The following is a 13,299-nucleotide window of genomic DNA, read 5'->3' as shown; positions in this document are numbered from 1 at the left end:
CAAATTATCAAATTAATTTTAACCTAGGGTGAGATAATAAAGTTAATCAAATCAGCTCTATTTGTAACTTTTCTGTCTGCAATGCTCTAGACATTTCACCTTCCTGAACACGGCTGGTGTTGCCAGCCCCATGCTCCAACAAACTGAACCATCAGAACAGTAGTACATTAACATGGATCTAAATGACAAGTAATCCATGATATAAACAAGACATGAAGCAGACAACTCATGAATGTACCCTTTTTTTATTGGACTTATATAGAAATAATTTTTCTAAACAAAGTAGCACCGTTACTTAAGTTTTACTTTATCATGTAGAACTGTCAGAAAAATAAAACTCTCGATACATTTTCAAATCTTGTCGCTGCAAATATAACATTAGTATTTGACGCGAGGTTAAAGGCCCTTTATCATAAAATAAAATATACTTTGTTCTTAAACTTTGCTCAATAAAGTACATTTACACTCAAGTAACAGCACCTACATATACATAAACAAGTGGTAAACAAATGTAATAAAATAGAAATATTAAAACTATAGTGGTGCAACAGAAGTCTGTAAGTCCCACTGGAATCTAATTCATACAAATTTTTAGAAAGCATAAACGTTTTTTTGTTCTTTTTTGTTTGACTTACTAAGTTTTATACATTTCAACATTTCGTAATAATATAGAATAAAATATGCTTTATATTACTGAATAGAAAATATGCTGGGTGAAGCGATTTAAAAGACATTTTTTGCTGAACCTATAAAAACTCCATCCCAACAGAATACTGTCAAATGTAAATACACATCCTTGTGGTTCTTGTATTTCCTCCCACAGTCTGTGTGATATTCAAATAATACAGTGATCATTGCCATAAGGTCATACTAAAAAATAAAACATATTTGAACCCAGCTACAAAAAAAGTTCACTGAACTTAAATAAAAAATATCTGTAAACATCTTTGCAATACGAAATATAATCTTTCAAGTCAAAAAAGAATAACATACTTCAATCTGTATTAACGTAATTAATATTACAACTTTTTCATCGACATGGAATATTTTCCCATTCTATACATATATAAGCAGGATATGTTGTTGTACTCCCTCACATGGTTGGCTGACCTTAAACTGCAGTATCTTCACCTTACAAGAACTTAAGAAGCCGATGTCCTGACAAACTTGTCTCCCTCCGACATTCAATCAGTGAAACAGGAAGGCTTTTCTCTGCTAACAGTCTGACCAAACGACTCTTAAGTACCTCAGTCCAAGACCTTTCTGCCTTTCTCCTAACTTCATAAATGTTGTGTACAATTCATTACTACGACTACTGATTACTATGCTGGAGTATTTTAAACATGCATTTGTAGATGTTGAAAATATCTTTCTCCCTCAAGCTACAGTAAGTTATGAACTATTCCGACGGAGCCCTGATGAGGGTTCTCTATCCCTTTTTTGGATACTGCAGCTTTCCTATACATACATATGTATATACACAAACATATATCCCCATACAATAGGATCCTTTCAAGCAGAACAAGAGTCTTGTTTTAGTTGTGGTTGTTGCTATCGTAGTCAAGACCCAGTCATCTTGGTAATATTGTCAGTCAAGAAAGACTTGGTCATCTTGGTAATCAATGTTCATCTTGGTAATAACATCATAGTCAGAGAGTCATAGAGACAACATCTTATGAAAATATACGTATGGCCTGAGTGACCCCTGTGTGGCACACGGGGCATTTGGGCTCACTCCTCTGGCAGATGCGGTTGGCACACTCCATACAGAACAGGTTGTGGCCACAGGGCACCAGAGCTGCAATTACCTCGCTCTCAAAGCACAAGGAGCAGTCGCGGCTGCCCTTTCGGCTGGTGGAGGAGGAAGAGGATGAAGAGGAGGCTGAGGAGTCGCAGGGCACCCCGGGGAGGTGGGGCCCGGGCAGAGAGGCCATGCCGTTGGAGCTGGGGTACCCGTGGAAGCACCGAGGGCCTCCTCCTGGGTCGCTGCGGACTCTCCGGGCCAGTGGGTGATCGGTGGGTCCTCCGGCGTGGTTGTTTTGGAGGGGTGGAGACAGGCGGGGCTGGGGGGTACAGCCACCGTTCATCCTCCTCTGGCTCGTCGCCATCCCGTTGGCGTTCGTGGAAGCATTGGCTGATGGGTAGATGGCAGAGGAGGTGGAGGTAGGGGAGCTGGAGGATGAGGAGGAGGGAGTCATCCCCCGCTCGTACTGGGACCAGAGGAGGCCGGGCGGGACCGGCGTGGGGTTGAACCCAGGCGAGGTGTCGCTGAAGGTCATGTCAGTGCAGTCGGGCGAGATGACGTCGCCACCATAGACAAAGCCATTCCCGTTGGTGTTGATGTTCAGGTTGTTGTTGTTGTTGTTGCCATTGCTGGCGGTGTAGCTGAGCGCCGGGGAGGGGGGGCTGTAGTCCGCCATGCGTGAGCCGCTGTTGGTGCCGAAGTAGGAGTCTGTGGACGCGCTGCCCAGGGAGGATGATGAGTCGTTGCGGTAGTTGGAGAAAGGTTTGCGTCCCGACGTGGTGGCAGCGCTCTGCGGGTTACTGGGCTTGGACCATAGGGTGGGGTGGCCATGAATGTCAAACCCGACGTCCGTGCCATTGGCATGGAAGTCGTTCTCGTCCTGGAGCTCAATGAGGCCACCAGTCCGCATGGTGATGTGGGCCTCGATCTCCTCCCGAGCACGGTCCACGTTCTCAGGCATGCCCGTCACCTCGAACACGGGCTCCTTGTCCCGGCTGGGAGTCACGATGTAGGTGTGGGTTGTCTGCTGGATGCGCTTGATGGTGGCCCCCTTGGGACCCACGACCAGCCCAACAACCCTGTAAGGAACCCGGACTTGGATGGTGGTCTGGCCTGGTAGGTTGGGGGGTCCAGGGGCCGGGGTACCACCTCCCGTTGTCCCATTGATGCTTGTGTTCTTGTTCCGGGAGGCCCGGATCATGGAGAAGTGCTCAGCCGCAGAGATGATCTCTCTCCTTGCCATAGCGACGTCTTCCCTCCTCCCGGTCACCACGAACACCGGCTCCTCGCCACGCACGGGCGTCTTGATGTAGGTGTTGGTCTTGGCTCGTAGGGCTTTGATTTTGCATCCTGTGGTTACACAGGAAAAGGGGACAGTAAGTGCATGTCAAAATGTTGAGGGACAAAAAACATCATGTGACTGGGGTGGAAATGTGGTCGATGTGCTGCTTGAAACAGCAGGGATGTGTGAGTTTGTGTTTTATTCTCCGCTATTTCAAAGGCTAGAAAAACAATTCACCCTCTCTTATCTGGGATAAATTCAAACCACATGCTCGACGACTATCATGTCCATATGCCAGATGAGGTCAAAAATAGCACAAGTAAATGGGTGGGGGATGCTTGCAGAATCCATGATTTTCCCTTAGCACAGCAACATATGATAGGAGAAATGCAAAGGAAATATCCACTACCTGTCAAGATACATTTTATTTAAATAAAATGTATCTTGGGATAATACGAACATAGATAATTCTACTTGGTTGATTCAATTTCCGGGCATAATTGCATAAAGTTCTGTTCCAACCGCCTCCAGGTGTAACTATTTTATAATAAAAAATGGGGAACAGTTGAGGAAAGCAACCGAGGGTTGAAAAATCCCTGGCGTCGTGGGCTGGGGCAGAAGCCTATCTGGGACAAGAGTGTTATAACATGACAAAGGGAGTGAATCCCTTGTGGAAATATAACACTCCCCGTCAGAGCGCTGCCTGTCTATATGATCACTACCGTAGCAGACAAACTATTCCTTCGCTTGCCTTTGTTTTGCCGAGGATAACAACTGACATATTGCAGTGGAAGGGAGGTGGAAACCCATATTCTGCACGTATGTGTAACAGCAAACTAACGCCCAGACTATACTAACCTACAGTCAGTCAGTGTAACATGGACTCTGGCCAGCTGCTGGCTATAGCTGCAAGATTGTATCCTAACAAAGAAACAGCGAAAAGCAAATACAGTAACCTCCTCACCTTGTCTGCCGACGATTTCAGCTACATGCTCCGAACTAGGCACAGGGACACATTCGGTCATATTGACACTCTTTTTCCGGCTAGACTCGTTGTCATATAGCCCGTTCTCGTCGTTGTCCAAGCCGAGCAAGGAGAGCTGGTCCAGGGCTAACTGCAGGGCTCTCTGGTCGTCCAGGGCGTTCTCCTGGTTGCTCCCATTCCTCTCCATCTCGGCGAACAGTGAGCTAGGCATCTTTGCGTTTTTGCAGTCTGGAGCAGTGAGCGCAGACAAAGAGGGAAAACACGGAAGCTGGGTAGGAAAAGGAGTGATGATGGGAAAATGGGGCACCCGACCGGTTTCAAACCAATGGTGCAAATCAGTGCGATTTTTTCCTTTCTCCTCTCACAATTACAAAATCAGTGCAAGCAAATCCGCCCTACCAGAAAGGGACCTATTTTCTTGTTGATGAGCCCGACTCCCGAAATGTGCCTTGAGAAGGGCACAGAAATGCCTATTCCAGAGTTGTAGGTTGGCTTTGATGGAACGCCGGCGGTGGTAATATTCCTTCACAGAGCCCCTCCCAACTGGACTCACACACTCAGCTCTTTTCTGTTTCTGTCTGACTTGCTGCAGAGCCAGACAGCACTACTGGGGGATATGTGCGAATGACGTCACCCACCAGGGCAGGGTCGGTGCGGCGCTGCTTGGTGAATTTGCATAGCCGGAACCGATTGGACAGGCGCGGTGGAATGGGAGGTCACAGAAGCGCTTCCCCAGTCCCTGAAAGAAATAGCCTGTACTCCCTCCTTTGTTGTCTCCCTACAACAAAACGCAGTCTTTTTTTGATAAGAAAAGACATGCGTTTATATTCCGACTTCCTCATGAGGAGCTTTGTTGTTTATGCCTACTGTGTAATAAGTAGGCATAAATGGTCTCTTCCTGAGCGCCCGCATGTTTATTACAAGCGCATGTAAATAAATGAGGTCATGCGGTTATTATATCCCCATGTGGCTTTTCTTTGTGTGTCAAATAGCGCATTTTCAGAAAAAGCTTTTGTCGGCTGATTGCATGCGTCGCTTTGTTATTCGCTTTGTTATTTTTAATATAAATATGCAAACTACCCAATTTACACATAGGTCTATGCGTCAAAATGAGACGTATCATTTAAAAAAACATAGCGCGTAATTGTATATAAAACATAAAACATGTAAATGGTTTACTTATACGTGGTCAATGCTATGAGGCCAAAACCCAGACATTATATTACTATCATATGTCAAATGATACGCTTTTTAAATCAATTTATAAAAACGTTTTTGCCAGACATGAGCTTTTTGTTTGGAGTTTCTCTGGCAAGACCCCTATCTCTCTCCCTCCCATCTCTCCTTCTCTCTCTGCAAATGTCGGCCAGCTCTTGGCATTGAAGCCTATCATGACTCATGACACATGTATTTAATGATCACTAACAATAACTGTAGCTGTAGAATGATTTTCGAAACATCCTCGCACTGAATTGGCACGCTCATCGTGACAGGCATTTGCCTCCGTGACATCAGTGTCCCTCTGCCTATTTGCTTGGGACTTGAAACCAACGGCTAGCAGGTAATTAATTGTTGAGTTCAAACACCACTCATTTCTGAGGATGTTTACACCAGTGAAGAGCGCAGCGACAGAGAGAGTTACCACACCGCGTCCTAAACTAGGGGAAAACCCAATACATCATTAGATCTACTGGCCCAGATATGAAAGCTTAGTGCTAGGATACCCTACTATAATACGTGCTGTGGGCTATAGGCTATACCGGGTCTAATAAACGCTTATTAACAGTGTTTATTGTTTGAATGGTGAAATTGAGTTAAGATGGTAATAGCCTAAACATTCATAAAGGTGGCAGGTTGCCTGGCGGTTAAGAGTGTTGGGTAGGCATCCGAAAGGTCTCTGATTCGTGCTGATTAGGTGAAAGATCTGTCAATGTGCCCTTCATTTAACCATAATTGCTCTGGATAAGAGCGTCTGCTAAATTACTCAAATGTAAAGTAGCTAAACTACTGATTAATGTCCCCAAATTCAAGGCGCAGTGTTATTTCGATTCTAGAATATCATTCACCCCGTAAAAAAAAAAATGCAATGAGACAGAACACAACAGCTTCACATATATATTTTTTCTACAGGTCCTATATCATCCAACAATACAGTCCTAATGACAATAGCTATTGTCAGTTTGCATATTTCAGTTTATTGCGTGGCATTATGTAAACGTTAGCCGCATGGTGGGGAGCTGGGAAGGGAGGAGGGCGGGTGAGAGGTCTTTCTGCATCCAGCGACCAACGTGCCCTTTCTGGCCAGGCAAGGACCCCGCGGAGAGGGGGGGACAGCGGGGGAGCCGCTTCTTTCAAAACAAAGGAAATTTCAAACCAATTCAGAGCCATTGAGACGAGAAACACTCGCCTTTGTCACCTCACTCTGCGCTCACAATTGCTATGCTAAAATCAACCGCTCCGAACCTGAGAACGCGGGATGGGAACCTCTTGTTATTGGAACCCCCCCCCCCCCAATCCAACCCCCTCACTCTTTTTTTTTTTGTTGCATTGTCGCATTGTCACATTGTCTTGTATTAGGGGGCTTGAATGCTGGCTTTAAAACATCTGGAATGTCATTATAGACGCGCGGTGCGTGATATCTGACCCACTTGAAGATATGGAAAGGACCGTGTATTTATTGTATGGAATGTAAAACTAAATTAAAATAGTAGCTTTTTCCACCTGGCAGAAATCACAAGTCCCATTCTACTGTATATTAATAATAATTTAGTTATATAAGATTTGGTTTGTTTCAACACATTATATTGTCCTTTCACCTGCTCCATTCACGGTCTGAAATAATATAGGCATATAAATAGAGTATAATTGTATGAGTTCAGGTCTATGGGCTGATCTGAGTATTTTAATGGTAAAGAAAAGATATTATGCTGCCACCACAATCCCATCAAGGAGGGAATAAAGAGCAAACTGGACATTCAGTCAAGAGGGAAACATGATTCCAATTAAAGGTGCTTCTTCATTAACATGATGATAAGAAGTGATGAGAGCTTCAGTGTTCTGTTCAGCCTACATGGCGGCTACGTGGTTCATTGCATTTCTTATATACTTCACACTGCATGTTTTACCACTAAAAAAACCTGTTTTACCACAACACCATGTGGTGTATGTCCCCAGGATCAAACTACCCATGGATGTCAGTTTGTTAGGTAAACAAAGCAGTAGTCGACCCATTCACCTCTAGTCCCCTAGGTTAGGTGAAACTGATCTAGGATCCGTTTCAGGTAACCTTAACCATCAGTGGGGGAAATGCAAACCTGACCCAGGATCAGCGTCTAGGGCAACATCACCAAACACCTATACATCTCGTCATGAATATGGCAGCATTATAAACTGGGGTAGCGACAATGTACCATTTCCAAGGCCAACTTGAATGTCTTCACATAATAATGACTCTGAACGGGTCGCACTTTAAACAAATAAACATTTGTAAAGGCTTACATAGCATTCATAATGTCTTCATAAGCACGACACAAATGCTTCACAAAAAATATAAGTCAGACCATATACAGGGTAAAATCCGGTCTTTGCCAAATGTGGCATGATTCATTTTCCACCCATAGTATATAGGCTCTGTAGCTTGATGTTGCCTTTTAAGATATGCAGTACCAGTCAAAAGTTTGGACACACCACTCATTTTTCTTTATTTTTACTATTTTCTACGTTGTAGAATAATAGTGAAGTAATCAAAACTATGAAATAACACATATGAAATCATGTAACCAGAAAAGTGGTAAACAAATCCAAACATATTTTATACTTTAGATTCTTCAAAGTAGTCACCCTTTGCCTTGATGACAGCTTTGCATTCTCTCAACCAGCTTCATGTAGTCACCTGGAATGCTTTTCCAACAGTCTTGAAAGAGTTCCCACAGATGCTGAGCACTTGTTGGCTGCTTTTCCTTCACTCTGTGGTCCAACTCATCCCAAACCATCTCAATTGGGTTGAGGTGGGTGATTGTGGAGGCCAGGTCATATAATGCAGCACTCCATCACTCTCCTTCTTGATCAAATAGCCCTTACACAGCCTGGAGGTGTGTTTTGGGTCATTGTCCTGTTGAAAAACAAATGATAGTCCCACTAAGCACAAACCAGATAGGATGGTGTATCGTGCATAATGCTGTGGTTGCCATACTAGTTAAGTGTGCCTTGAATTCTAAATCAATTACAGACAGTGTCACCAGCAAAGCACCCTCCCACAATCACACCTCCTTCTCCATGCTTCACGGTGGGAACCAAACATGTAGAGATCATCCGTTCACCTACTTTGATTCTCACAAAGACACAGTGGTTGGAACCAAAAATCTCAAATTTGGATTCATCAGACCAAAGGACAGATTTCCACCGATCTAATGTCCATTGCTCGTGTTTCTTCGCACAAGCAAGTCTCTTCTTATTGTTGGTGTCATTTAGTAGTGGTTTAATTGCAGCAATTCGACCATGAAGGCCTGATTCACGTCGTCTCCTCTGAACAGTTGATGTTGAGATGTGCCTGTTACTGAAGTTGTTCTCAACTTGCCTACCTGGTTAAATAAAGGTGAAATAAATAAATAAAAACTTGAACTCTGTGAAGCATTTAAACTCAGCAAATAAAGAAACGTTCCCTCACTTTCAACTGCGTTTATTTTCAGCAAACTTAACATGTGTAAAAATTTGTATGAAACAAATTCCACAAAAGAACTTAACAAGGCACACATGTTAATTTAAATGCATTCCAGGTGACTACCTCATGAAGCTGGTTGAGAGAATGCCAAGAGAGTGCAAAGCTGTCATTGTCATGTCTTGTTATGTCTGTTCCTGTCCTTTCTCTTCACTCTGTCTCTCTCTGCTGGTCTTTTTAGGTTACCTTCTCTGTCTCTCATTCTTCAGCTGTTCTACATCTCCCCTAACTAGCTCATTCACTCCTTCCCACCTGTTCTCTCTTCCCCCTCTGATTAGGTCTCTATTTCTCTCTCTGTTCCTGCTACTTTCAGTGTCTGATTCTTGTTTGTGTTTTTGATGCCAGAAGCAAGCTGTCGTCCCGTTTGCTTCCACCTTGTCCTATCCTGTCGGAGTCTGCCTGGCAGGTGCATCCTGCATTATTCTAACGTTCTTTTTGTTCCATTGACTACGTTGGAAGAGGATTTATGCCATTCCTGTTTTTCATTAAAGAACTCTGTTTTCTGTTAAAACCGCTTTTGGGTCTTCACTCAAGTACATAACAGAAGAATCAGACCAAGAATGGACCCAGCGGCTCCGGACCCTTTTCACTCCGCCGTCGAGATCCAGGGAGCGATGCTAGGCAGACACGAGGAGGAATTGTCTGCTGCTCGACATGCCGTTGAGACCCTGGCCGTCCAAGTCTCCGACCTCACAAGACAGGTTCACCAACTCCACCTCGATCCACCGCCCACTTCCAGGGTTTCCGAGTCTCCGGAGCCCAGGATCAACAACCCGCCGTGTTACTCTGGGGAGCCCACAGAGTGCCGCTCATTCCTCACTCAGTGTGATGTGGTGTTCTCTCTCCAGCCCAACACTTACTCCAGGAGCGCAGCCCGCATCGCCTAGGTCATTTCTCTCCTTACCGGACGGGCGCGTGAGTGGGGCACGGCAATCTGGGAGGCGAGGGCTGAGTGTATTAACCAGTATCAGGACTTTAAGGAGGAGATGATACGGGTTTTTGACCGTTCTGTTTTTGGGGAGGAGGCTTCCAGGGCCCTGTCTTCCCTATGTCAGGGGAATCGTTCCATAACGGATTATTCTATTGAGTTTCGCACTCTCGCTGCCTCTAGTGACTGGAACGAGCCGGCTTTGCTCGCTCGTTTTCTGGAGGGTCTCCTCGTCGAGGTTAAGGATGAGATCCTCTCCCGGGAGGTTCCTTCCAGTCTGGACTCCTTAATAGCTCTCGCTATTCGCATAGAGCGACGGTTTGATCTTCGTCGCCGAGCTCGTGGAAAGGAGCTCGCGTTCTCCGTTGCTCCCCTCTCCACATCACTGCCACCTGCCGCATCACTGCCACCCTCCTCCGCCGGCTCGGATGCTGAGCCTATGCAGCTGGGGGTATCCGCATCTCGGCCAAGGAGAAGGAACGGAGAATCACCAATCGCCTCTGTCTCTACTGCGGCTCCGCTGGTCATTTTGTCACCTCATGTCCAGTAAAAGCCAGAGCTCATCAGTAAGAGGAGGGCTACTGGTGAGCGCAACTACTCAGGCCTCTCCTTCTGGATCACGCACTACCTTTCCGGTCCATCTCCGCTGGCCCGGTTCATCTGCTTCCTGCAGTGCCTTGATAGACTCTGGGGCGGAGGGCTGTTTTATGGACGAGACCTGGGCTCGGGAACATGACATTCCTCTCAGACAGTTAGGGGAGCCCACGGCCTTGTTCGCTTTAGATGGTAGTTCTCTCCCCAAGATTCAGCGTGAGACGCTGCCTTTAACCCTCACTTTCTCTGGTAATCATAGCGAAACCATTTCTTTTTTAATTTTTCGTTCACCTTTTACACCTGTTGTTTTGGGTCATCCCTGGCTAGTGCGCCATAACCCTTCTATTAATTGGTCTAGTAATACTATCCTATCCTGGAATGTTTCTTGTCATGTGACCTGTTTAATGTCTGCTATCCCTCCTGTTTCCTCTGTCTCTTCTTCACAGGAGGAGCCTGGCGATTTGACAGGGGTGCCGGAGGAGTATCACGATCTGCGCACGGTGTTCAGTCGTTCCAAGGCCACTTCTCTCCCTCCACACCGGTCGTATGACTGTAGTATTGATCTCCTTCCGGGAACTACTCCCCCGGGGTAGATTATACTCTCTGTCGGCTCCCGAACGTAAGGCTCTCGAGGATTATTTGTCGGTTTCGCTCGACGCCGGTACCATAGTCTCCTCCTCCTCTCCCGCCGGAGCGGGGTTTTTTTTGTTCAGAAGAAGGACGGGTCCCTGCGCCCATGCGTGGATTATCGAGGGCTGAATGACATAACAGTTAAGAATCGTTATCCGCTTCCTCTTATGTCTTCAGCCTTCGAGATCCTGCAGGGAGCCAGGTTTTTCACCAAATTGGACCTTCGTAACGCCTACCATCTCGTGCGCATCAGGGAGGGGGACGAGTGGAAGACGGCGTTTAACACTCCGTTAGGGCACTTTGAATACCGGGTTCTTCCTTTTGGCCTCGTTAACGCTCCAGCTGTCTTTCAGGCACTAGTTAACGACGTCCTGAGAGACATGCTGAACATTTTTGTTTTCGTTTACATGGACGATATCCTGATTTTTTCACCGTCTCTCTCGATTCATGTTCAGCACGTGCGACGCGTCCTCCAGCGCCTTTTGGAGAACTGTCTTTATGTGAAGGCTGAGAAGTGCACTTTTCATGCCGCCTCTGTCCCTTTTCTCGGTTCCGTTATTTCCGCTGAGGGCATTAAGATGGATCCCGCTAAGGTCCAGGCTGTCATTGATTGGCCCGTTCCTAAGTCACGCGTCGAGCTGCAGCGCTTTCTGGGCTTCGCTAATTTCTATCGTCGTTTCATCCGTAATTTCGGTCAGGTGGCAGCTCCCCTCACAGCCCTTACTTCTGTTAAGACGTGCTTTAAGTGGACGTTTCCGCCCAGGGAGCTTTTGATCTTCTTAAGAAACGTTTTACATCCGCACCTATTCTTGTTACACCTGACATCTCTAGTCAGTTTGTTGTTGAGGTTGACGCGTCAGAGGTGGGCGTGGGAGCCATTCTTTCTCAGCGCTCTCTCTCTGACGGCAAGGTCCATCCTTGCGCGTTTTTCTCTCATCGCTTATCGCCGTCAGAACGTAACTATGATGTTGGTAATCGCGAACTGCTCGCCATCCGCTTAGCCCTAGGCGAATGGCGACAGTGGTTGGAGGGGCGACCGTTCCTTTTGTCGTTTGGACTGACCATAGGAACCTTGAGTACATCCGTTCAGCCAAACGACTTAATGCGCGTCAGGCTCGTTGGGCTCTGTTTTTCGCTCGTTTCGAGTTTGTTATTTCTTATCGTCCGGGCTCAAAGAACACCAAGCCTGATGCTTTATCTCGTCTCTTCAGTTCTTCTGAGGTCTCCACCGACCCCGAGGGGATTCTCCCTGAGGGGCGTGTTGTCGGGTTGACTGTCTGGGGAATTGAGAGGCAGGTAAAGCAAGCACTCGCTCACACTCCGTCGCCGCGAGCTTGTCCTAGGAACCTTCTGTTCGTTCCCGTTCCTACTCGTCCGGCCGTTCTTCAGTGGGCCCACTCTGCCAAGTTAGCCGGCCACCCCGGCGTTCGGGTACGCTCGCTTCCATTCGCCAGCGTTTCTGGTGGCCCACTCGGGAACGTGACGCGCGTCGATTTGTCGCCGCTTGTTCGGTCTGCGCGCAGACTAAATCTGGGAACTCTCCTCCTGCCGGCCGTCTCAGACCGCTTCCCATTCCCTCTCGACCGTGGTCTCACATCGCTTTAGATTTTATCACCGGACTGCCTTCATCAGCGGGAAGACAGTTATTCTTACGGTTGTCGATAGATTCTCTAAGGCGGCTCATTTCATTCCTCTCGATAAGCTCCCTTCTGCTAAGGAGACGGCTCAGATCATTATCGAGAATGTTTTCCGAATTCATGGCCTTCCGTCTGACGTCGTTTCCGACAGAGGCCCGCAGTTCACGTCTCAATTTTGGAGGGAGTTTTGCCGTTTGATTGGGGCTTCCGTCAGTCTCTCGTCCGGCTTTCATCCCCAGTCTAACGGTCAAGCCGAACGGGCCAATCAGACTGTTGGTCGCATTTTACGCAGTCTTTCTTTTCGTAACCCTGCGTCTTGGTCAGAACAGCTCCCCTGGGCAGAGTATGCCCACAACTCGCTTCCCTCGTCTGCTACCGGTCTATCCCCTTTTCAGAGTAGCCTCGGGTACCAGCCTCCGCTGTTCTCATCTCAGCTCGCCGAGTCCTGCGTCCCCTCCGCTCAGGCTTTTGTCCAGCGTTGCGAGCGCACCTGGAAGGGGGTCAGGTCGGCACTTTGCCGTAACAGGGCGCAGACTGTGAGGGCCGCTAATAAAGCGTAGGACCAAGAGTCCTAGATATTGTTGCGGTCAGAGAGTATGGCTCTCCACTCAGAACCTTCCCCTTAAGACAGCTTCTCGCAAGTTGGCCCCGCGGTTCATTGGTCCGTTCCGTATTTCTCAGGTCATTAATCCTGTCGCAGTGCGACTTCTTCTCCCGCGCTATCTTCGTCGCGTTCACCCGGTCTTCCATGTCTCCTGTGTTAAGCCCGTTCTTCGCCCCCG

At 47.0% G+C, this 13,299-nt stretch overlaps 1 protein-coding gene across 1 annotated transcript; it reads right to left on the bottom strand.

Annotated features, from left to right (window-relative positions):
- Positions 1 to 229: 229 nt before the first annotated feature.
- Positions 230 to 4,618, bottom strand: mex3b (mex-3 RNA binding family member B). Its single transcript, XM_064989057.1, has 2 exons — positions 3,991 to 4,618; positions 230 to 3,094 (listed from the first exon to the last, which is right to left on the bottom strand). The coding sequence occupies exons 1-2, from the start codon at positions 4,220 to 4,222 to the stop codon at positions 1,674 to 1,676; spliced, it is 1,653 nt and encodes a 550-aa protein (XP_064845129.1). The 5' UTR covers positions 4,223 to 4,618; the 3' UTR covers positions 230 to 1,673.
- Between the last annotated feature and the right edge of the window lie 8,681 nt (positions 4,619 to 13,299).

The sequence above is a fragment of the Oncorhynchus masou genome, chromosome 2, assembly GCF_036934945.1.
Source record: "Oncorhynchus masou masou isolate Uvic2021 chromosome 2, UVic_Omas_1.1, whole genome shotgun sequence".
NCBI lineage: Eukaryota > Metazoa > Chordata > Actinopteri > Salmoniformes > Salmonidae > Oncorhynchus > Oncorhynchus masou.
This window is presented reverse-complemented; position numbering and strand designations above follow the sequence as displayed.